The sequence below is a fragment of the Odocoileus virginianus genome, unplaced genomic scaffold, assembly GCF_023699985.2.
Source record: "Odocoileus virginianus isolate 20LAN1187 ecotype Illinois unplaced genomic scaffold, Ovbor_1.2 Unplaced_Contig_2, whole genome shotgun sequence".
NCBI classification, from domain to species: Eukaryota; Metazoa; Chordata; class Mammalia; order Artiodactyla; family Cervidae; genus Odocoileus; species Odocoileus virginianus.
In genome coordinates, this window is record NW_027224319.1 from 5250483 (window position 1) to 5273735 (window position 23253).

The following is a 23253-nucleotide window of genomic DNA, read 5'->3' on the forward strand; positions in this document are numbered from 1 at the left end:
GAATCCACCAATCAGTAATCAACTTCTCCTCCTCGCACAGGAATGGCAGCTAGGCTGGACCAATGAGAGGGGAAGAAGGAAGCAGCTCTCGGGACGCTGCGAGGTCAGCCCCCTCTCAGAAAGGGGCGGGGCCTAGAGGGGCCCTCCGAACCCGAGGAGCTCAGAGGTCAATGAAAACTCCCAGCTGAACCTGCGAGATGCCGGGAGAGACCGGAAGGCACCTCTTGACGCGTTGCATGGTGGGAAGCGTAGTTCCCACAGTGCGCCGGAGTGTAGTCGGCTCTTACCGCGTTAGGCCAAAGCCCTATCGGCGTCTGTTCTGTGTTCCACACGGTGAGGAAATGTGGAGGGTAGAGAAAGCTGTTCGGTCCCCTCTTCCGCTCTGGGCCCCCAGGCCCCAGTTTTAGCATGAGAGAGAACTGATGACCCAAGGACTGGGCCCTGCCTCACGAACACAGGGCCCAACTCTGGAGCAATAAGGCTCCTGTCCAGCCGGCTGTCCTGTCCTTGAGCTGCTGATTACAAGACTTAACCCTACGGCCTGCTTTGTGGGCCTCGGCATTGTTTGCTCACCTCTATTTTAGCTTTGGTATATTTTCTCAGAACCAGTTCCTTCTCTCGCACCCTTGCTGGCTTCATTCGGAGTGCCTAGATAAGCAACACCTGGTGGTTCAGTGGTAAAGAATCTGCTTGCCTATGCTGGAGCCTCGGGTTCTATCTCTGGGTCCAGAAGATCCCCTGGAGAAGGAAATGGCAACCCATTCCCCTATTCTTGCCTGGCAGGAGGAGGCAGAGGAGCCTGGCGGGCTACAGTCCATGGGGTCGCAAAGAGTCAGATACAAATGAGTGACTAATACTTCACTTTGTGTCTAAACAGCAACAAATATAATAATAGTAAACACTTATGTAGTGCTTATGTCCCACTGTTACAAGGCCCTTATCTATTCATTCGTTTAATTCTTACAACAATTCTATGAGAGAGAAATTATCCCCACTTTATAGGTGACCAGATTTGTTGTAATATCCCTTGCACCAATGACGATTCCTAGAATGAATGATTTTATGAGAGGCAGAGGTACAGCTGTCAGTCTCGAAAAGGACTTGTCTTTAGGTAGCTTATTTAGAGCAAATACGCTGCTTATTTAGCTTGGGTATTTAAATATTTTGGGTGTTTGGTTAAGATTATCACCACTACCTCTGTTTTTGGCCTACCATGAGCTCAAATATTTTTTTAAAAAGCTTTTCCTTGGGACATGGGATAAATTAGGGGGATGGGATTAACATATACATGCACTACTATATATAAAATAGATAACCAACAAGGACCTACTGTATAGCACAGGGAACTACACTCAATATTTTGTAATAACCTGAAAAAGGATATATATAATACACATACGTATATATATATAACAGCAGAATCACTGTGCTATACACCTGAAAATAACATAGCATTGTAAATCTGCTATACTTCAACTAAAAAAACCAAAAAGCTTTGTGTTTCAAAGGTTTGTATTATGCAAATACTACAAAATAATTACAGCCTTAGAAAATACAGATAGTTATACTTCAAAAAATCATCTGTAATTCTACCAGCATCAAAGAAACAGTGGTCAACATTTTGAACTTTTTGTATGGGTATATGCATTGTAATTCTACAATCAATATTTGTTTCATGGTTAAAGGAATGGAAAGTCCTTACCTGAGCAGACAGAGGTTTCCTGAATGGGATCAAATCCAAATATTGGAATGAAAACAGTGTCAGAAATGTTAAAGAACCATTCATTTTCTTTTTTTTTCCTTTTTAAAAGATTGATAAAGTGTTGAGGGTGATTTTATTATGTTTAGGTCCATGGATTGTGAAATGAAAGCAAAAGGAAAAGAATAATTGAACCATATCCTTTTCCCTATTCTCTCAGGCATGCTCTCCAAAGTCCTGGAGCAGCTCTGGGGGAAGGGAAGAGCACCTTGCTGTGAATTGAGAGGTCTGATTTCTAATCCATCTCTGCTTTGAGGCAAGTTGCTCACTCATTGAATCTCTACTGACAGCCTACCAATTTTCCAGGTCCAAACAGACAGGATTAATTCTTCCTTGGAGACTTCCCTGGAATACCCTTCTACACTCAGCTAATACTTAGCTTTTCAGGAAAGCTCCACCCTCAGATACCCTCAGTGTGTTTACACTTGTTTCTGTGATAATTTAATCAGGGTGCATTCCCCATTTCCTTTGCTATTGTGCTTGATTCTGGGAACCCTTCAGTACCTGTAGGTTGAATATGGCTGTGGGGAAAAAATATGACTGCTTTGAGAAGGGAATTTGATCTGGTCTGGTACTGTCAGGGAGTCCTTGAGAAAGTGTCCAGGAAGATAAGTCTTTAGGAGGGGAAGAGAGTGTATTCAAGGCAGAGTGTGTGTGTCGTGACCGTGTGCCGTGTCCGTGTCGTGACCCCATGGACTGTAGCCCACCAGGCTCCTCTGTCCATGGAATTCTCCAGGCAAGAATACTGGAATGGGTTGCCATTTCCTTCTCCAGGGGATCTTCCCTACCAGGGACCTTCCTGACCAGGGATTGAACCCGGGTCTTCTGCATTGCAGGCAGATGCTTTACCATCTGAGCTACTAGGGAAGCCCTCAAGGCAGAGGGACAGACCCCAAGCAAAGGCTCTGATGCTGGAAGAAGTCCCCTCCCTGTGTGTGTTAGAGAAGGAGTGGGAGGGGAGGTTGGTGATGGCCCAGACTCTGCAGGGGCTCACCACGTTCTGCAACTTTTATCTCAAGGGCAATGGGAAATCACTGAAAGGTTTACATTTATATTTGAAAAAGATAATCCGAGCCGATATAATGTTTTACATGTGCTCACTCTCCTTTCACCCAACTGTGCAGTTAGCCAGATTGGATTTATTCTGCATGGTTACCTGAGGCAGCAGTGAGCCTCCCTGGAGGCTACATGGTTTCAGTTTGACACTAAAAAGGAAAATCAGAACTAACAGTTTTCCAAGATGGAATGAGCAGTCCACAAGAGAGTGTATAACCAGTGTCTTAGATGCTGTGTGGGGGTGAGGAGTACCTAGAATCAAAAATTCCCAAATCCTAGGTCTACATTACAATTATCCAGGGAGCTTTGACATTTATTTATTTACTTACTGAGCGGGCAATCCATTTCCATGGTACAAATTCAACTGATAACCAAAAAAGGCCTAGACGAAATCTCCCTCCCATCCCTGTCCCCAGGTACCCTATTTTCCTCCCTGTGGCCAGATTTGTGTGTGTGTCTCCTAGAACCTGGGTCTGTGCTAACACGTGCTTGTACATATTCTCCCACATATACTTTTCAGTTTTCACAGATGGCAACATGTTATAAACATTGTCCTGAATCTCGCTTTTTTCCACTTCATGTATGTTGGAGTTGGTTCAATATCAACAGGTAAAGTTCCTCTTTTTTTTTTTTAAATGGCTACCAGTTGAGGAGCTTGTTTGAAAATACAGACTCTCTGGTCTCCCTTGAATATATTAGTAAAATTGTTATTTGCTTATTTATTTTGACTGCAGTAAGTCTTTGTTGCTGTGTAGGCTTTTCTCTGGTTGAGTGAGGTGCTTGGGCTTCTCACTGCAGTGGTTTCTCTTGTGGAGCACAGGCTTAGTTGCTCTGAGGAAGTTGTGGGATCTTCCAGGACTAGGGATTGAACCCATGTCTCCTGCATTGGCAGTTGGATTCTTTACACTGAGCCACCAGTGAAGTCCCTCCTTTGGATATTTTGATTTCATAGGCTTGTTGTGGGGCCCTTCCTGGAATCTGTATAATCAGAAAGCTCTATAAATTGTTCTGAAATACAAGCAAGTTTGGGAACCACATAACTAAATGACTTCTAAGGCCACTGAATTCCAGAGGCCACACACATTGTTCTAATACATAATTTGTGTTTATCCTGGGATGTGCTGGATAACAAGCCTTGTAGGATGATTTTCTGAGCACAGGCTGAGTCCTGCCTCTTGGTTAATGTTTGCTCTGGGATGACAGACTTTTCTAGTTGAAAGTGTGCCCCGCCCCATTCTTTCATGGGTGTTTCCTAAACAGTTTCACCCACCTCCAGTACTTCTTCAGCCTCCTGTCTTATCGCAGAGAACTACCAAATTCCTGTTACTGATAGGCATATCCCTCCTGAATTCCTGCCTCTCTTCTGAATTCACCTAGAATGGCCTGCTGGCACCTTACACTGGACTTGCCTCAAGTCCACTTACTTCTCTCTTTCCTTCCTAACCGAACTTATGACCCTCCCTAATGCCCCTGGCAGGAAACAGCTCTGGCATCTTCACCTGCCTGTTCGTCTCCTGCTGCTGACCAGATCTGGCTGGACTCCCAAACCCTAGACCCCAAAATGCTCTGTCTAAATGCAAATCTGATCTCCTTATCTCACCATCAGTTTGAAGCTGTCCTACCCACCCCATTGCTTAAAGCAGGGGCCCCCATACATTTTGGACCCAGGACCTAGAACACACATATCAAAAAATTTTCAATGTATCATGTACTCAATAGTACCTGTAATACACTGTTTTCTCTTTTATTTTGTGTCACTTAAGAATCTCAGCTATGAAAAAAATTTAAAAATCCTAGAGATAAACCCCTAAAATTAATGTGTTATGATGATGGCCTGTGACCTGCAGTTTGAAAGGCAGTGGCTGATAGGCTCAGCAAGCTGATAATGGTGCCTTTCATCTCAAAAGCAGTAAGTAAAAAAAAAAAAAAAAAGCAGAATTCCCTGGTGGTCCAGTTGTTAGGAGTTTGAGCTTTCACTGCCTTGGCCTGGATTCAACCCCAGGTTGGGGAACTAAGATTCCACAAAACTGCCCGCAGCACAGTCAAAGAAAAAAAGAAGCTGCATCTCCTTTTGCCTTCATAGGCACTCCAGTCATAGAGCTATGACCTTCTCCCTACCCTCACCAGTTCACTATGTCAAATATTTCCACCTTAAATCTCCGAAAAATTCCTTGCTTCTCTTGTGTCATTTATTACTTGACTCAGCATCCCTATTCTCACATTCATTCATTCAACAAACATTTATTCATTGCTTACTGGGACAAACCTTGTGCTAGAAATAAAATGCCACAATCCCTACCCTCAGGAGGCTTACCTCTGCCCAATGCAATCTCACAGAGGATTCCTTGAAATCATTATCATGATAAAGGATGCTGGCTGAGGGGAGGCTGGTGGAGCTAAGAGGAAAGCTGGAGGGGAGAGGGTGGAGGGACTTCCCAAAGGAGATTAAAGTTACTGAAACTTGAGGGGTGTAGGCTGTTGGAAAAGGGGAGAGTTGGAGTTGGATGAGGTGGGGTGATTTTAAGGAGAGGAAAGAGGCCTCTTCCTCTGGACAGGAGAGGGTGTGGAGGGTGGATCGGAATTGCTGCAGGGTGGATCAGTGAGGGAGAGGGGAAGCCAGTGAGGAGTGGCAAGATCCTAAATGCAGGCAGAAACAGGGTAAGGGGTTCTGGAATAGGAGGGGAGCGAGTGACCTTGGGAGCTGGGGAAGGAGATGGAGCTCATTGGGTTTTGATAACAGAATCCTTGAGATGGGGGAGGGAACGGGAGGAGTCTAGAAAGACTTCGAGGTAAGGATTTAAGCACCTGGGCGGGTGGGAGCATAATTTCAATGAAAGGAGGTCCATTTCTTGGTGGAATTTGATGAGCTCAGTTTGGGGCTTATCTACTGTCTGGGGTTGGTACTGGGGAGAGAGATTTGGGGTTCATTAGCATAAGGATGGTAAAGTCCACAGAGGATGTGAGAGGAGTGTGTTAGGAAACTGGTTCTATGAAGCATCAACATTGTGGCTTGGATGCAGAAGAAGCCCAGGAAGGTTGGGCTGGAGAAGCCACTCAAGGCAGGAGTGGCCAGTCCGTGGTTCAATCCTTGTAACTGAAGGGAGTCACTGAACGGGGCCGTGTGGAGAGCTTCATAGTGCTGAGCAAACAGTGGAGGTGGGAAGTGAGGAAGCAGCCACAGGAAGGCTCTGGGAAGGTGAGAGATGGCACAGGGGCACAGTACAGTTCACAAAGGTTCATAGCTACATTATTCATCTTAGCCCCAGCAGAGAGCAACCTAAGTGCCTGTCAACCGCGGAATGGGTAACAGCAATGAAACCTTACCATCGATGATGAACATAAGCCAAACACGGAAGAGGACATACTCTTTGGCTCTGTGGCATAAAGTTTAAAAGGAGAAGAAATTCCTACTTTTTAATCCTTAGTGATAGAAGTTAGGGTCCTGGTGATTTTAGGGAGTGGTGGGGACTGGAAAGGGATGTGAGGATGACTTTATGCATGAAGGTGCTCACCCTCTGGAAATTTTGCTCCAGATCTGTTCACTTTTCTTCACGAATAGTATATTTGAATGAAATGTTTCTTGTTAGTAATAAAACAACTTTTCCTTGACACCACTTTTCCCTTCCAGCTACATTCCTCCCCTTCACAGTAAAATGCAAAAAAGCTGTCTCTAGTCCCTCTCCTCCCATTTTTTCCTGAACCCACTCCAACCAGACAGTCACCCTCCCAATTTCATGGACGTGGGGTCTGGCAAGTTCTCCAGGGACCTTCCTTTGCTGAATCCAGTACCAGCTTGCATGCTCTGTCTTACTCTGCCCGGCAGTCACCTGTTAGAGCCCTGGATATAGTTGACTATTCCCTTCAAGAAATATTTGCTGCTCTTGGATTTCAGGACACTCTGCTCCAGATTTTCCACCTCTCCAGTTGCTCCAAAAAACAAAAAATGATGCTTTAACAACATTGTAAATCAGCAGTACTCCGATAAAAATTTTTAAAAAATACTTTAGAGAGGTCATGATGCAGTAAGTCATTTGGCCCATCAAGGGTGGGAAGCAGGCACAGAGAGCCTTGAAGCTTTGAAGCCTTGAAGTTCTTCACAGGCATGGCAGCCTCTTGTTCCCAGCAGGAGCAGCGGCTTAGAGCCTTGCTGGAAGAAAGAAGGGGAAATGTTTGTGGAGTAAATGAAAACAAAGAATGTGAATGTTATCCTGAAGGCAGTAGGATTAGAAAGGGCCTCTGAGACACCATTATTCCTCTTCCCTTCTCTCCCCCCAAAGAAGGTAAACTGAACTTATGGCCCAGGGCGATGAGGCAGTTCGCTGGGGTCCCTATTCTCTTCAGAAAAGGTTGTTTTTTTCGGCCATTGAGCATTATGTAGTACTCAAGAAGGCCACCAGAGGGCACTTGTTTCCCAGAAGAATAGTCTTAGGAATAGAATTAATGAGTGTTGGCAGAAAAAGCAGCTAGAGGGACTTGTCACGTGTGAAAAACTGAAGGCACCCCAGTCTCTGGGGATCTGTTTCCAGAGCCCTTTTCATGGTGGGACATGCTCAGAGGCAGAAGCCCCAAACCTGTGTTGTTAGTCTCAGCTGGCTGTATATCTTATGATTCAGCCTCCTGATCGCTCTTGGTCTCAGTGGCACCCCCTTAAGAAAATTGGAGGCATGACTCCTGAGCAGTGTACAACACAGGTGGCATTAGCAAGAGAGAACAAAGCAAGTAAACACTTTTCAGAAGTTGGAAATAAATGGGATTGCTGACCCTCATTGTCCCAGCCTGTCCCTGGCTAATGTAGTACTGTTGGGTGTGTGATCCTACACTCATTTGTCCTACTGCGTGAGTGAGTGTCCAGCACTGGATATTTTGAGAGAGGTAACCCCTGACAGGTAAAGGTGGGGAGGCCAGAGTTAGGTCTGAGGCAGCTGCTAGGCAATGGAGGACCCCAGGGCAGTTGGGAGCCATAGTATGTTCTGGAGTGAGGGTGCGTGACTTCATTCCAATTGCAGTTTCCTTGTGAGGTTTCCTGGGGCCCTCCCTCTGGAAGTTAGAGATCCTGGATAGCAGCTGGGACCTCCTTATAGTTTGCACCTGGGTGCTATGATCAACCTCCCCGCCCCACCCGTTCCCCTCACCTCCATCCCCCTAACAGAATGTTCTGGGAGGAGAGGAAACACTTTGTGTTGAGGCTGCAAGAGGCTGAAAACCAGAAACGTTGGCCTGTGGTAACATTGCCTTGTCCCAATCCCCAGGCCTCTGGGAGGTGAAATTGTCCCTGGGGCTCCCTCTGTCCTGGCTGAGTTAGAGCTTCTTGGGCCATCCTGCTGCTGACTGGTTGACAAATGCCCCCATTAGGCAAGATGCCTTGTTGGGGAGGGTTGGCAGATGGAGGAAGAGCTCATGGTTATTTATTATTATTATTTATCTTATTTATTTGACTGTACTAGATCTTAGTTGCAGCACATGGCATCTAGTTCCCTGACCAGGAATTGGACCTGAGCCCCCTGCATTGGGAGCATGGAGTCTTAGCCACTGGACCACCAGACCACTGAGCTCAAGGTTTTGATAAAATAAAATTTCACATATTGAGGTATGGGGAAGCCATTCTGGCTTATACATGAATTAACTTGAATTTTATGGTAACTAAAGCAGCCTTCTCAAACATACATTGTATATCTGTTTTAATTATTGAAGAAAAAGGCACATTGGCCAGAAGTAACAAATATCCATATTAAAAATAAAGCTTAGGGGAGTTCCCTGGTGGCCTAGTGGTTAGGACTCTGCACTTTCACTGCCGCAGCTGGGGTTCAACCCCTGGTGGGGTAACTGAGATCACAAAGCTGAGTGGTAAAAGAACAAAACAAAACACAAAACCTTAAATGCTTTGCTTCCTGGGACACTGATGCTTTTACTCCTTTGATGATAAGGCACCTTCCACGTGCCAAGGCCACACTGACTCGCTGTGCACGTGCTGGTCTATATTTTGTAAAAAGTTGGCTTTATTTGTTTCTTGTTTGGTCTGGTTTTTTTTTTTGAACCTTGATGAAATATATTCCTGACTTCTTTAATGGTCTTTTTTTCTGAAAAAGATATAACTGTGCTGAGAACCATGCTTCTCAGGGGCAGTTTCTCAGAGTAATCTGGGAAGCTGACTTCCAGGCTGTAGTCCTTGGTTCTCAAATAAAACACTTTTCTATTCTTATTACAGATCTTTTTTTCTTTTTTTAAAATGACTATTGATTCTTTTTATTGACAGTTTCCAGGACTTAGCCCTTTCCAGCCCAGAGTAAAACCTGCCCTAGAGGGAGTTGGGGCTGGACCCTTCCAATCTTTTGAAACTAAAATCCAGACTCCAAGGCGAGCCCGGGCCTTGTGGGATGTTTGTGTGTTCTCTGGAAAAAGGGCTACATTTGAGGAAATGGGATCAATCAGAGTGAAACAAGTTCCTTTCCTTCAGGACTCCTTAGCGCCTTTAATAAGCTGAAGTGTATTGTGAGTCTCCATTGATGGCTCAGATGGTAAAGAATCTGCCTGCAAAGGCAGGAGACCCCAGTTTGATTCCTGGGTAGGGAAGATCCCCTGGAGGAGGGAATGGCTACCCACTCCAGTATTTTGCCTGGAAAATTCTGTGGACAAAGTCTGGAGGGCTGAAGTTGCAAAGAGTTGGACACGACTGAGTGACTAACACTTTGTAGAAACAGCAGGGGAGGTTTCACAAACTTATTTGAATGTAAGATCCTTTTCTTGGGAATTTTGCTTGACTCCTGGTCCAGGGAACATATTCTGAGAAGCACCTGCTTAATCCAATGCAGGCCCCAAATTGCTTTCACAGAGATAATGGAAATGCAGCAGGGTAGGTGCTTGCCCCAGCCCCAGGTTAGTGGTCCGAGGGCCGCCGGGGCCTCCCCTCCCTGGGCACACACAGAGCCTTCCTGAGTGGGCGGGGTGGGGGCTGCCGCAGCGCTACTGCTCTTCCTCGCCTTCACCCCTTCCTTTCATCTTCAGTGACTCAAGGGCCAGCTCATGTGAATTTGGGCTCTGCGGTCACAGAGAGCTGGGGAGAGAGATCATTGCCCATCCCATTGCCAGTGCTTAGAGATATAAATTACCTATTTATAAAATCTGGAGGAGGGCATGGCAACACACTCCAGTATGCTTGCCTGGAGAATCCCCATGGACAGAAGAACCTGGTGGGCTACAGTCCATGGGGAAGCAAAGAGTCAGATATGACCGAGCGACTAAGCACAGCATTTATAAAACGCACAATCTTATGTGTAATTATTTGGTTTTTAACAAATATGTACAGTCGCGTGTGTGTGTTAGTGGCTCAACAAAAAGTGTCCAACTCTTTGCGACCCCATGGACTGTAGCCCGCCAGTCTCCTCCATCCATGGAATTTTCCAGGCAAGAATACTAGAATGAGTTGCCATTTCTTCTCCAGGGGATCTTCCCAACCCAGGGATCGAACCCTGGTCTCCTGCATTGCAGGCAGACTCTTTACTGTCTGAGCCACCATGTAAATCTGAGCCACCACCAAATCAAGAGGTAGAACGTTTTCATCACCCCAAGCATTCCCTTTGCCGTCAATCTTGTTTTGCTAACCCGTGGCCCTGGCAGCCACTGATCTATTTCCTACTTTTTGCACTACCCTTTTGCCTTTTCTCTATTTATTTGCATTGATTGCTGAAGAAGGCTTTCTTATCTCTCCTTGCTATTCTTGAGAGAGTCCCTTGGACTGCAAGGAGATCCAACCAGTCCATCCTAAAGGAGATCAGTTCCTGGGTGTTCATTGGAAAGACTGATGCTGAAGCTGAAACTCCAGTACTTTGGCCACCTCATGCGAAGAGTTGATTCATTGGAAAAGACCCTGATGCTGGGAGGGATTGGGGGCAGGAGGAGAAGGGGACGACAGAGGATGAGATGGCTGGATGGCATCACCAACTCAATGGACATGAGTTTGAGTAAACTCCGGGAGTTGGTGATGGACAGGGAGGCCTGGCGTGCTGCGATTCATGGGGTCGCAAAGAGTTGGACACGACTGAGTGACTGAACTGAACTGAACTGAACTGAACTTTGCCTTTTCTGGAGGTTTCATATAAATAGAATCATGCAATATGAGGTCTTTTGCATCTGACTTCTTTCATTTATGACAATATCTAACATAATGTTTATGAGGTTCATTCGCAATGCGTGTATCAACAGTTCATTCTTTTTTACTGGCAGTTAGCATTCCATCATGTGAACGTCCGCTGTTGATGAACTTGCTGAAGGATGTCTAGGCTGTTCCTGGGTTTTGACTATCATCAACATTCTTGTACAAGTTTTTGTATGCAAGAATGCTTTCATTTCTTGATGGTAAATACCTAGATGTCGAATTTCTGGGATACATGTTAGTGTCAGAGTGTGTGTACTCAGTCGTGTCCGACTCTTTGCAACCCCATGGACTGTATGTAGCCTGCCAGGCTCCTCTGTCCATGGGATTTTTCAGGCAAGAATCCTGGAGTGGGTTGCCATTTCCTCCTCCAGAGGATCTTCCTGACTCAGGGATCAAACCTGCATCTCCTGCATTGACAGGTGGATTCTTTACCAGTAAGCCACCTGGGAAGCCCCATAAGTGTCATAGTTTGTCCTTTTCAAAATGGCTCCTGGTTGTCCTTCCGCAATCTGCAGGAGAAGAGGGGGGTTGAGAGGGTCAGCTGAAGCTGGGAGAGGCTGGAACCTCAGCCTGACAGCTGTCTGTGGGTAGTTTAGTGTCTTGAGCAAGTTGCTTTGTTCTGGTCCATGTGGACTGGAGAGCAGCCAGTTTCTGCAAGTCTTGAGAGGTTCTTTTTGTCCTGAGCTAAGTGGGCAAGGCCAGACAAAGTTTGGGGTTGTTAAAGGCCATGCTTTTGCCATAAACACCTTGGAATATGGAGATATAAAGGAGGAGAAAAATTTTGTAAAAAGACCAAGGAAAAAAGGATCTTTACCACTGTTCTATACCCAGATGGCTACTTAAATTGAAAGGAATGAAAATTAAGCTAGGAAGTCAGTTGCTCAGTTACACAAGATACATTTCAAGTGCTAAATAGTCACACGTGTTTAATGGCTGCCATACTGGATAGCATGGGTGTAGAATATTTCCTTCATCACAGAAAGTTCTGGTTGAGACCCTGAACTCTCCCCTTTGGGAAGGTCAGTGTTATTGTGTTGTTGCTGTTTAGTAACTAAGTTGTGTCCGACTCTTTGTGACCCCATGGGCTGCAGCACACCAGGCCTCCCTGTCCATTGCCAACTCCCGGAGTTTACTCAAACTCATGTCCTAAGGGCTCACTTTTTATTGTGAATGTATAATACAAGTGGAGGCATTTAAAGTGCAGCAAGAGGAAAAACAAGTGGCCCAAAGGGGCAGTTAAAGAAATCAGAAACAAAGGAGCCTCTGTAGGGGGAGGTGGCTGACAGTGTTTATTGAAGATGAACTTTGAAGTGGATGCCTGGCAGTTAGAGCTTAAGGTATGCATTTGCATTACAAAAAAGAAAAGAAAGAAAGGAAAAAAAAAAGATCAGCAGTCAGGGTTTACACTACAATCTACTAAGTGATGCCCAGGCTTCAGAGCCAATGGTGAGAACCTTAACTACTTGGGTTGTTGATATGTTACAGAGCAGGGGTTAAAACCTAGAAACTCACGGCTACATAGAATTATAGTAGTAAATCTTATAATAATTATTAGGCAATAGTCTGAAGTCTACTCTATAGCCGTTGTCCCAAACTTGAAGGTTTCAACCATGATAACAGGAAAATACTCCACAATATTATGTAAATCCTTGAACAAATTCCCGGGGCCTTCAAGATCACTGACCTATATACGGGGCCATCCTGTGAAACAGGTTTGAGTCTGTCCAGAGAGGGTAAATTCCTCCATATCTCACTGAACCAGTCTCTTAGTCTGGAGGAAAGATCAGTTTAGGTAAAAGGTTGTGTCTCATTTTAGGAGGCAGTGATGCGAATGGCTTCACCTAATAGGCCTACAGAGTGCAAGCAATCAGATATTCAGTTAAAAGCACTTCTATGGAAACAATCAAAAGAAAAAAAATTAAAACAAAGGTCAGCAATTGGATCAGTGAAGAGCTGATGCATTGGGAAAGAACCTAATGCAGGGACAAAAAGATTAAAGACAAAAGGAGAAGGCAGAGGATGAGATGACTAGATAGCATCACCAACTCATTGGACATGAATTTGAGCAAACTCCGGGAGACAGTGGAGGACAGAGGAGCCTGGCGTGCTGCAGTCCATGGAGTTGCAAAGAGTCAGAGACAATTTAGCGACTGAACAGCAGCAGTGATTGGAGCTGATTATAATTCCAGATTTGTAGGTGTTGGGCTTGAAACCTCTTTAAATGGAGTGAGAGCAGACAGTGGCAATCTAATAGGTTTTCTTGGATTGCAGTTTGAATATCTCTGGTGATCTTTCTGAGTGGTTCACAAAGTAACAGACGTGAAGATTGTTCATACACGAGTTGTTATGGTGATTTCTCTCCTTTTCCCAAGGCTGATATGCAGCTGTTACTGAAAGGAATGTGTGTGTGGGTTCCAGCTGCTCACCGCTCAAAAGCCAATAAACAGGCCAGATTGGTGAAAAGGAAAGTTTAGTTTATTTCAGGTGCCAGTAACTGTGCGGGGAGGGTGGTGGACATACGTCCAAAGGCCGACTTCCCCACCTCTGCCCACCCAGACAAGCAGGGGGTGGTGGGGTGTTGAGAGCATTAATAGACAAGAGTTGGGGGTGAGGGGCTACATGCAGAAACAGCACAGTCATCTCTAACAGTCATCTTCAAATTGGTCATCAGTGGTCTGACCAGCATCATCTTGATTGTTTTAGGTACAGTTAATCTTCAGTTCCAGGGTCCATTTGTTCCCATTTCTTTGCAGTCAATTCTTGGAATTGTGGCAGCTCATGTCCTGGGTACAGTCTGGTCATCATGTAGTTAACTTCTCCACCTGGGGTTTTGGCATCTGTAAGACAGCTCACAGGATACACTCAATATTATCCACAGCCCCTGGGAAAGAACTAAAGGTCCTTGACTGTGCTTAATGACTGCATTATTTAGTCTCCTTTGACTGTTTTCCTTTGTTTCAGCATTTCTCACTTCTCTGATTAAATTTATCCTTTGACTAAAGTTTTCCATAGCTAAAAGACAGACAGAAGACATGGTAGGGTGGCAAGCATCATTGGGAAAGAAACTGATGCAGGGAAAGATTAAAGACCAAAGCTCTGTTTCACAGCCAGTGCCATCCATCTGGGTTACCACTTTCTGAGGTACAACCAAACTGTCCCGTGTGGACAACTGGGGGTATTCATAGCTGTCTTGAACTCAGAGATACAGAGCAGTGATGCGGGTCCAGGAGAACTGGTGTCCTGAGAAGGGCCGTCCCCAGGGATGTATGAGGACTGGGAGGAGAAGCAGCCCGGATGCACCTGAGCCAGCCCTGCCTCTTAAGAGGACAGTCCTCGGAGGAGACTCAGCAGGAGCCCCCAGGGAGGAGGGGACCCAGGAGAGCAGGGACAGGGGAGAATCGGCTAAGGGGGAATTTCAGGAGGACAGAGTGATGCCCAGAGTCTGTATAGATAAACACAAAGCTTGAGTGTGACTTTTGGATCAAGCAAGGAAGCAAGCCTGCAGGGGACTTGAGCATGAGAGAGGGCAAAAAAGTGCAGTCAGTGACCTACATGACTCTTCTTCAGACTGGGATGAGAGGTATCAGGGACACAGGCCATATCTGCTAGGGACTTGGGGTAGGACATTTTTAGAGTGAAAAAGGAGGTGGCGAACAATCCAGGAGAGGGGGCGAATGGAGCCAAACCCCTGACTGGCTGAGGGTTGGTTCCAGAGGACTGAATAGTGTGGGATGGATGTCTGCCTAGAGACAGGCTGGAAACATAAGTAGAAAGGGTACTTCTAGAAGGGGTTGGTACTGTTATCCATGCTTCAAGTGTTAAGTGACTGTCTACTGGGTGCCAGGCAGCGCCTAGAGGTGGAGGTTGAAAGGTGAATACATTCCTTTACCCTGAATCCTGAGGAGACCAGAGTGTGGGGTCAGAGGGGTTGCAGACAGTGTGTGGTTCCCCCGTCTCCTGAGGACCCAACCCTCTTGAGCAAGCCCGCCTGTGACACTTCCCATGGGGTCCAGGGTAGGCCAAGGTATTGTAGGAGATGGAGAAACCATTTCTTCACCTTGCACAGAAGACAAAATTCGCTCGCTGCCCTGCAGTCCTGTGAGGCAACAGCAGGGGCTGAAGCAAGTCCAGCTCACACCCTGGGAGGAGGGCAGGGATGGGGTGGGTCAGGAAGGCTCCTGGTTGAACCTTTGCATCAGGGCCCAGGCTGGGCATAAAAGGAGGGTCCCTTGGGCTGGGAGGAGGCAGACTGGGGACCATGGAGACCCAGAGGGCCAGCCTCTCCCTGGGACGGTGGTCACTGTGGCTACTGCTGCTGGGACTAGTGCTGCCCTCGGCCAGCGCCCAGGCCTCCAGCTACAGGGAGGCCGTGCTTCGTGCTGTGGATCAGCTCAATGAGAAGTCCTCAGAAGCTAATCTCTACCGACTCCTGGAGCTAGACCCGCCTCCCGAGGAGGATGTGAGTTGGGGAGGGGGCTGAGCCATCTCCCCCCAGCCTTGGTCACATTATCCCTCCCTTCGCTCAGGCTGTTCCTCCTGTCAGGAAGGCACTTTGCCCTCTAGGTGGCTCCCACATCTTCCAGGAAACCTTCCCAGACCTGGGTCCCCTCCCAGCCCCAGGCTTCCTGCCTTAGCATCTCTGCTGTGGGAACAGGCGCCCTGCACACCTGGCTCCCAGGACTTCCGGGAGCTCCAGGGATGGAGGGGTCACAGGCTCTGTGAGGGGACGTCCCTGCTGAAGCCCCTCTGCACCGCGGTGTCTCCCTGCCAGGGAGGCCTCTGTCAGCCTGGAGGTTCCAGGTACAAGCGCTCTCCCTGCAGGTGGCCCTGACCTCCCCCAGCCCCTCTGCGGGGAGGCGCTGCCCTCAGCGCTGCTGTGCGGTCCGCTCCTGCTCGGGGACGGGCTCTGTCCCCTCCCCTGGGCTCCCAGCACGAAGCCCAGGGCCGGACACGCAGGGGGCTGGAGAGGCTGCCGTCTGGGTGGGGGCAGGGAGACAGATCAGAGAAGGAAACATGAGCCCGAGCCCAGTCTCCCCATTTTATTCCTGGATCAGGATGAGAACCCAAATGTCCCGAAGCCTGTGAGCTTCAGGGTGAAGGAGACCGTGTGCCCCAGGACGAGCCAGCAGCCCCCGGAGCAGTGTGACTTCAAGGAGAATGGGGTGAGCTTGGGGGCTGGAGGCTGAGGGCTGGGATAAATGCTTCTCGGGGAGCTAAGCAGGGACCTTCAGGGAAGATCTCCAGCCCTGGGGTGTGAGGTGAGGTGAAGTTGGGAGGTTATGACCCAGGCTTTCCAGTTTGACCTGGAGCCTCCCCTTCCAGCTGCTGAAAGAGTGTGTGGGGACAGTCACCCTGGACCAGGTCGGGAGCAACTTTGACATCACCTGTGCTGTGGTGAGTGACCCCTCCTGGGTTGCGAAGCATCTAGGGGGTAGTGTGTCAAACATCCTTTGGACCAATGACTCGCTGCCCCATCCAGGGCAGGGAAAGTCCCTCCTACTAGGGCCCCTCCCTCCCCCAAGCCCCAGGTCTCCAGCCCTGGCTCTGCATCCCTTAGAGCAGTGGTTCTCTACTGCAATCCCCATCTGGGAACTGACAGAGAGGCAGATTCTCAGCCCCACTGAGACCTCCTAAATCCGACTCTGGGGTGGGGTCCAGCCATTTGTATTTTCAGAAGGCCTCCAGGGGATTCTGACTGTGCTGAAGTTTGAGAGGCACTGACTTGAGTCATGAGCTGTCAGCCCCTGCTGTTGTCCAGCTTTGCTGGGATGGGCTTGTGACCCCAGAAAGCCCCATGTCATCTGTGGGCCTCAGATTCCTCATATGTCTGTGGTGTGGAGATTCAACCAGAAGCTCCAACGGTTGCAGCCAGAGGGTGCCTGGGCCCTAAAACCTCCTGAAATTGTCCAGTTAGTGGGGATGTCTGAGTGGGGAGGGTTTTGGTCTTACCCCGGGTCCCTCCCTCCACAGTAACCTGTTTCTTCTCGTTGCACAGCCCCAGAGTGTCGGGGGACTTCGGAGGCTGGTTAAGAACATAGCACGTGGTTGGAAGAGGTATGGCCCAATTATTGTCCCAATAATCAGATTAATTGGGTGAATTATGGGCCCAGGAAAGAGTCCTAAGGGTCTGCCGGCCCTGGTAAAGACTTCTGGACTCCGAGAAATAAACTCTTGTGAGAACAACTTCCTCCAGGCCTCAGTTTAAATTGTCTCCCCTTCTCCCACTTATCGTGACTGAGTTGTTTACTCTGGGAGGCCCTCTGTGTCGGGTGTGTGTATGTGTGTGTGTGTATGTGTTTGATCACTTCTGTATGTGTATGTGTGTGATCACTCCTGTGTGCTTGTGTCTGTGTATGTGTGTGTGATCACTCCTGTGAACACGGAGAAGCGTGAGGGCACTGGGGAGGCAGCAGCCCCAGGAGCTCCAGGACAGCATCTCTACCCTCAGGTCCCTCCCGAACCCTTCACCTCCCCTGCCCTCCTCCTCCAACACCCAGTAGGATGTAAGGAGACCTGCTGTGTGTGCAGTGTTGGTGGGGCTGCTGCTGCAGCTCACGTGGAGCTGACAGTCCATAAAGGGCCAGGATTCTCACCTTGTTAAACACTCACAGAGTCACAGTTAGGTCTCAGGGATAAACCTGCAGGTGCAATGCCCAGGATGTACCTCTTGCCCTCAACAATCTTAATTTTGAAATAGCCCATCCCTCCTGGCTTTTCCTGTGGCACTGAGACACATCACTGTCTCTTCAGCTGGGTCCCAGATTGAAGTGGTGGGCTTGTGTTTAGGGATCAGTTCAGTTCAGTTCAGCCGCTCAGTCGGGTCCGACCCATGACCCACAGAATGCCAGGCCTCCCTGTCCATCACCAGCTGCTGGAGTCTACCCAAACCCATGTCTATTGAGTTGGTGATGCCATCCAACCATCTCATCCTCTGTCGTCCCCTTCTCCTGCCTTCAATCCTTCCCAGAATCAGGGTCTTTTCAAATGAGTCAGCTCCTCACATTAAGTGGCCAAAATATTGGAGTTTCAGCTTCAACATCTGTCCTTCCAATGAACAACCAGGACTGATCTCCCTTAGGATGGACTGGTTGGATCTCATTGTAGTCCAAGGGACTCTGAAGAGTCTTCTCCAACACGCAAGTTCAAAAGCATCAATTCTTCTGCACTCAGCTTTCTTTATAGTCCAACTCTCACATCCATACATGACTACTGGAAAAACTATAGCCTTGACTAGATGGACCTTTGTTGACAAAGTAATGTCTCTGCTTTTTAATATGCTGTCTAGGTTGGTCATAACTTTCCTTCCAAGAAGTAAGCGTCTTTTAATTTCATGGCTGCAATCACCATCTGCAGTGATTTTGGAGCCCCCAAAATAAAGTCAGCCACTATTTCCACTGTTTCCCCATCTATTTGCCATGAGGTGATAGGATCAGATGCTGTGGTCTTAGTTTTCTGAATGTTGAGCTTTAAGCCAACTTTTTCACTCTCCTCTTTCACTTTCATCAAGAGGCTCTTTAGTTCTTCACTTTCTGCCATAAGGGTGGTGTCATCTGCATATCTGAGGTTATTGATATTTCTTCTGGCAATCTTGATTCCAGCTTGTGCTTCCTCCAGCCCATGCATTTCTCATGATGTACTCTGCATATAAGTTAAATAAGCAGGGTGACAATATACAGCCTTGACATACTCCTTTTCCTATTTGGAACCAGTCTGTTGTTCCATGTCCAGTTCTAACTGTTGCTTCCTGACCTGCATACAGGTTTCTCAAGAGGCAGGTCAGGTGGTCTGGTATTCCCATCTCCTTCAGAATTTTCCACAGTTTATTGTGATCCACACAGTCAAAGGCTTTGGCATAGTCAATAAAGCAGAAATAGATGTTTTTCTGGAACTCTCTTGCTTTTTCGATGATCCAGTGGATGTTGGCAATTTGATCTCTGGTTCCTCTGCTTTTTCTAAAACCAGCTTGAACATCTGGAAGTTCATGGTTCACATATTGCTGAAGCCTGGCTTGGAGAATTTTGAGCATTACTTTACTAGCGTGTGAGATGAGTGCAATTGTGCGGTAGTTTGAGCATTCTTTGGCTATTGCCTTTCTTTGGAATTGGAATGAAAACTGACCTTTTCCAGTCCTGTGGCCACTGCTGAGTTTTCCAAATTTGCTGACATATTGAGTGCAGCACTTTCACAGCATCATCTTTTAGGATTTGAAATAGCTCAACTGGAATTCCATCACCTCCACTAGCTTTGTTCGTAGTGATGCTTCCTAAGGCCCACTTGACTTCACATTCCAGGATGTCTGGCTCTAGGTGAGTGTGAGTGATCACACCATTGTCGTGATTGTGACCCATTGTCTGGGTCGTGGATGGTACAAAATTTGCACCATTAAATACAAGCCATCTTGTCCATCAGGGTGAAGAGCTCTGCATGAGGGTGTGAGAGACAGAGTGACACAGAGGTCACATGTCTACTTGCCTGTGTGTTTCAGACACTGCCCATGTCCTGCCCACTCCCCGTTCTCTAGCCGACCTTTGCTCTGGGGCAGACTGGAAGCACTGGGGAGTTTGAATCCAGGGAGCAGCTTCAACTAACCATTGAGGGGACTTGATGGAAAAACACCTCCTCTTCCTCCCTCCTTGGGTGGCCCACTCCCAGAAGTGTCACACCTCTGCCTGAGGTCCCCAGCCTCAGGTCTGTCATGTCTGTCCAGTTTTGCATCAGTGTTGACCATATGTCCCTTGCTATGGACCAGACCCTAAACATGCATATGTGACCACTGATAGCAGAAAGGAAATGATGCAAACAATTTTTCCATCTCAACCCGTGAGAAGGAGACATGGTTCTGGGCAGAGAGGTGTGCAGGCCTTATCAGTGCCTTCTACAGTGATTGGTGAGATAGTCAGCTGCTTGACCTTTTTGACCTTTTACCTCTGAGAAAACAGGTAACAGACTATTTCACGAAGGCACTGGGCATCAGTTCGCGGCATGCTTGGCTTGTGTCCTCTCTGCACTCGGCCTGTGGATGTGACTGTGAGGGGACCAAAATACCCGGCTCCCACCTCAGCCAGTCCTAAAGCAGGGGTGCACTTTCAGTTCCAGGGTTTTTGTGGGTGAGGCTGAGGCTTGTCTCGAGGTGAGCACCTCTCTGCTCAGCTCCTTCCTCTTCCCTCTCCTCCCCTCTCCCTCCCTCCTTATGACCACCCCCCTCAAAGTGCACATGCCGAGGTCCTGCTTCTAGAGGACACAGGCTGTGACGACAGCGGAGCGCTGCAGGGTCCGTCCACTCGTCTCAGACAGGCCAGGTATGGGGCTTGATGCACAGATAGGAGAGAAGGGCCTCAGGAGTCCAGGGTGGTGGTGCAGAGCGGGGTGGGGTCGGGGCAGTGCAGTAAGCCGAGGGGCTTGAGGGTTTCGCAAAGCGCTCGGACTGGTACAGGAGGTCAAGAGGCCCATAGAGTTGGAATTTCAGTAACCATGTGTATTGCTAGCTATTTTCTATTGCAATCATCTCCCTTTCCTCCTTTTACTTGGGAAAAGGATACAGCTTGACCAAGGCCTCAACAATATCTGGGCTGTGTAACCAGATTTCACAAAGCCCAACTTTCTTTCCTCCTCCAAGACTGAGAGGGCATCCAGCACCGTCCATCCAGGCTGCCACTTTCCAAGGCAGCCTGGCCAAGCCCCCAAGGGTCCCACAGGGCAACTGAGTGCACGAGCCACCCCAGGCCTCCTGGGCACATGAGGATTAGAATGGATTACTAATGCTGGTGATGGATTAGAATGGGCTTCATGGTCTCAGGACTCCTCTGTCTCTTGGGCACACTGTTTCTCCCAGCTGTGCTCTCTTGTCCTCCCAGTGGGCCCCGCCCCCCACCCCCATCGGTGTCCAACCGGAGCACTGGGGTGAGGTCAAATCAGAAGGGATGTCCTGAAGTCTCTGCGAGCCAAGAGAAGTTTCCTTGTGTGGTTGCAGGTCAGGGAAGGCTTCTCAAGGTGAAAGGCAGGTCAAACAGAGGCATCAGGTGCAGAGATGGGAGGAGAGCAGGAGGCTCCAAGGTGGCTTGTTGTTGGGGTGGGTGGGGCACCCTGACACCTGAGAACTGGAGGGATATCCCCACTGTGGACAATGGGATGGTCAAGGTTCAGACCCGACTGCCAAGCTGGAATCTGTATTCTGAAATCAGGGGATACAATGGTCAAATCAGCATTTTATCTTAGCACCTAGAAATTGGTATGCAGGGAGAATCGTGGTGTGGGAGAACCTGAAAATCAGAGAACTTGGAGTCTGGAGGTTGTGGCTTCACTGAGAGGAGAGAAGACGGCGTAGGCCCAGGGCAGGGGTGGCGGGAGGTCAGGGGAATGTCCTCAGGAGGAAGAAGGAGCAGGTGGGTCTCCCAGGTTTCCAGCTCAGGGCTCCTGCAGCAGCACCCCGCCGTCAGTCCAGTGTGGACAACCAGGACGTTCATGGGAGTCCTGAACCCAGAGACAGAGCAGTGATGCGTGTTCACGAGAACTGGTGTCTTGAGAAGGGCCGTCCCCAGGAATGTGTGAGGACTGGGAGGAGAAGCAGCCTGGATGTGCCTGAGCCAGCCCTGCCTCCTAAGAGGAGAGTCCTTGGAGGAGACTCAGCAGGAGCCCCCAGGGAGGGGACCCAGGAGAGCAGGGACAGGGGAGATGGGCAGAGGGCATTTTCAGGAAGAAACAGTGTTTCCCCAGCACCTGTGAAGATAAAGAGGTTGAGTGTAGCCAACAGGCCACAACTGCTGACATCTTTAGTGTGAGGAAGGCAGAGGAGAAGAGTAGGAGAGGGGACAGGTGAAGCCGACACCCTAACTGGCTGAGGGTTGCAGAAAGAAGAGGATGGTCTGACCTTGTGACTGCCTAAGGACAGGCTAGATGGGTGAGACTGTAGAAGGGATTGGAGCTGTCATCCACTCATCCAACTTTACCTCTGTGCCTACTGGGTGCCTAGAGGAGGGGTTGTTGTTCAGTCACTCAGTTGTGTCCTACTCTTTGTGACCCCATGGCACGCCAGGCTTCCCTGTCCTTCACTGTCTCCCAGAGTTTGCTCAAACTCATGTCCATTGAGTCGGTGATGCCATCCAACCATCTTGTCCTCTGTTGTCCCCTTCTCCTCCTGCCTTTAATCTTTCCAGTATCAACGTCTTTTCCAGTGAGTCGGCTCTTCTCATCAGGTGGCCAAAATATTGGAGCTTCAGTTTCAGCATCAGTTCTTCCAATGAATATTCAGGGCTGATTTCCTTTAGGATTGACTGGTTTGATCTTTGCAGTCCAAGGGACTCTCAAGAGTCTTCTCCAACACCACAGTTCGAAAGCATCAATTCTTTGGTGCTCAGCCTTCTTTATGGTCCAACTCTCACATCCATACATGACTACTGGAAAAACCATAGCTTTGACTAGATGGACCTTTGCTGGCAAAGTAATGTCTCTGCTTTTTAATACGCTATCTAGGTTTGTCATAGCTTTTCTTCCAAGGAGCAAGCGTCTTTTAATTTCATGGTTGCAGTCACCACTCACAGTGATTTTGGAGCTCAAGAAAATGAAGTCTGTCAATGTTTCCACTGCTTCCCCATCTACTTGCCATGAAGTGATGTGACCAGATACCATGATCTTAATTTTTTCAATGTTGAGTTTTAAACCTGTTTTTCACTCTCCTCTTTCACTTTCATCAAGGGGCTCTTTAGTTCCTCTTCACTTCTGCCATAAGGATGGTATCATTTGCATATCTGAGATTACTGATATTTCTCCTGGCAACCTTGATTCTAGCTAGTGCTTTATCTGGCCCAGTGTTTTGCATGATGTACTCTGCATATAAGTTATATAAGCAGGGTGACAATATACAGCCTGGATGTACTCATTTACCAATTTGGAATCAGCCCATTGTTCCATGTCCAGTTCTAACTTGCTTCTTGACCTGCATACAGGTTTCTCAGGAGGCAGGTCAGGTGGTCTGGTGTTCCCGTCTCTTTCAGAATTTTCCACAGCTTGTTATGGTCCTCACAGTCAGAGTCTTTAATGTATTCAGTGAAGCAGGTTGAATAGCAAATACACTCCTTTACACTGAATCCTGAGGTGTGGAGGCAGAGGGGATATAGATAGTGCCTGGCCCCTCCATCTCCTGGAGGACTTAATCCTCTTGAGTAAGACTGCCTGTGACACTCCTCATGGGGTTCAGGAAAGGCCAAGAGGTTGTCAGGAGATGGAGAAACCATTTCTTCACCTTGCACAGGGGCCTCCCTGCCCACTGCCCAGAAATCCCATGAAGCAA

General features: G+C 48.0%; 1 protein-coding gene across 1 annotated transcript; it reads left to right on the forward strand.

Moving 5' to 3' along the window:
* Positions 1–15225: 15225 nt before the first annotated feature.
* On the forward strand, positions 15226–17154 carry LOC110152353 (cathelicidin-5). The gene is made up of 4 exons (XM_020916039.2): positions 15226–15426; positions 16022–16129; positions 16290–16361; positions 16963–17154. The coding sequence occupies exons 1-4, from the start codon at positions 15226–15228 to the stop codon at positions 17062–17064; spliced, it is 483 nt and encodes a 160-aa protein (XP_020771698.2). The 3' UTR covers positions 17065–17154.
* The last annotated feature ends 6099 nt before the right edge of the window (positions 17155–23253 follow it).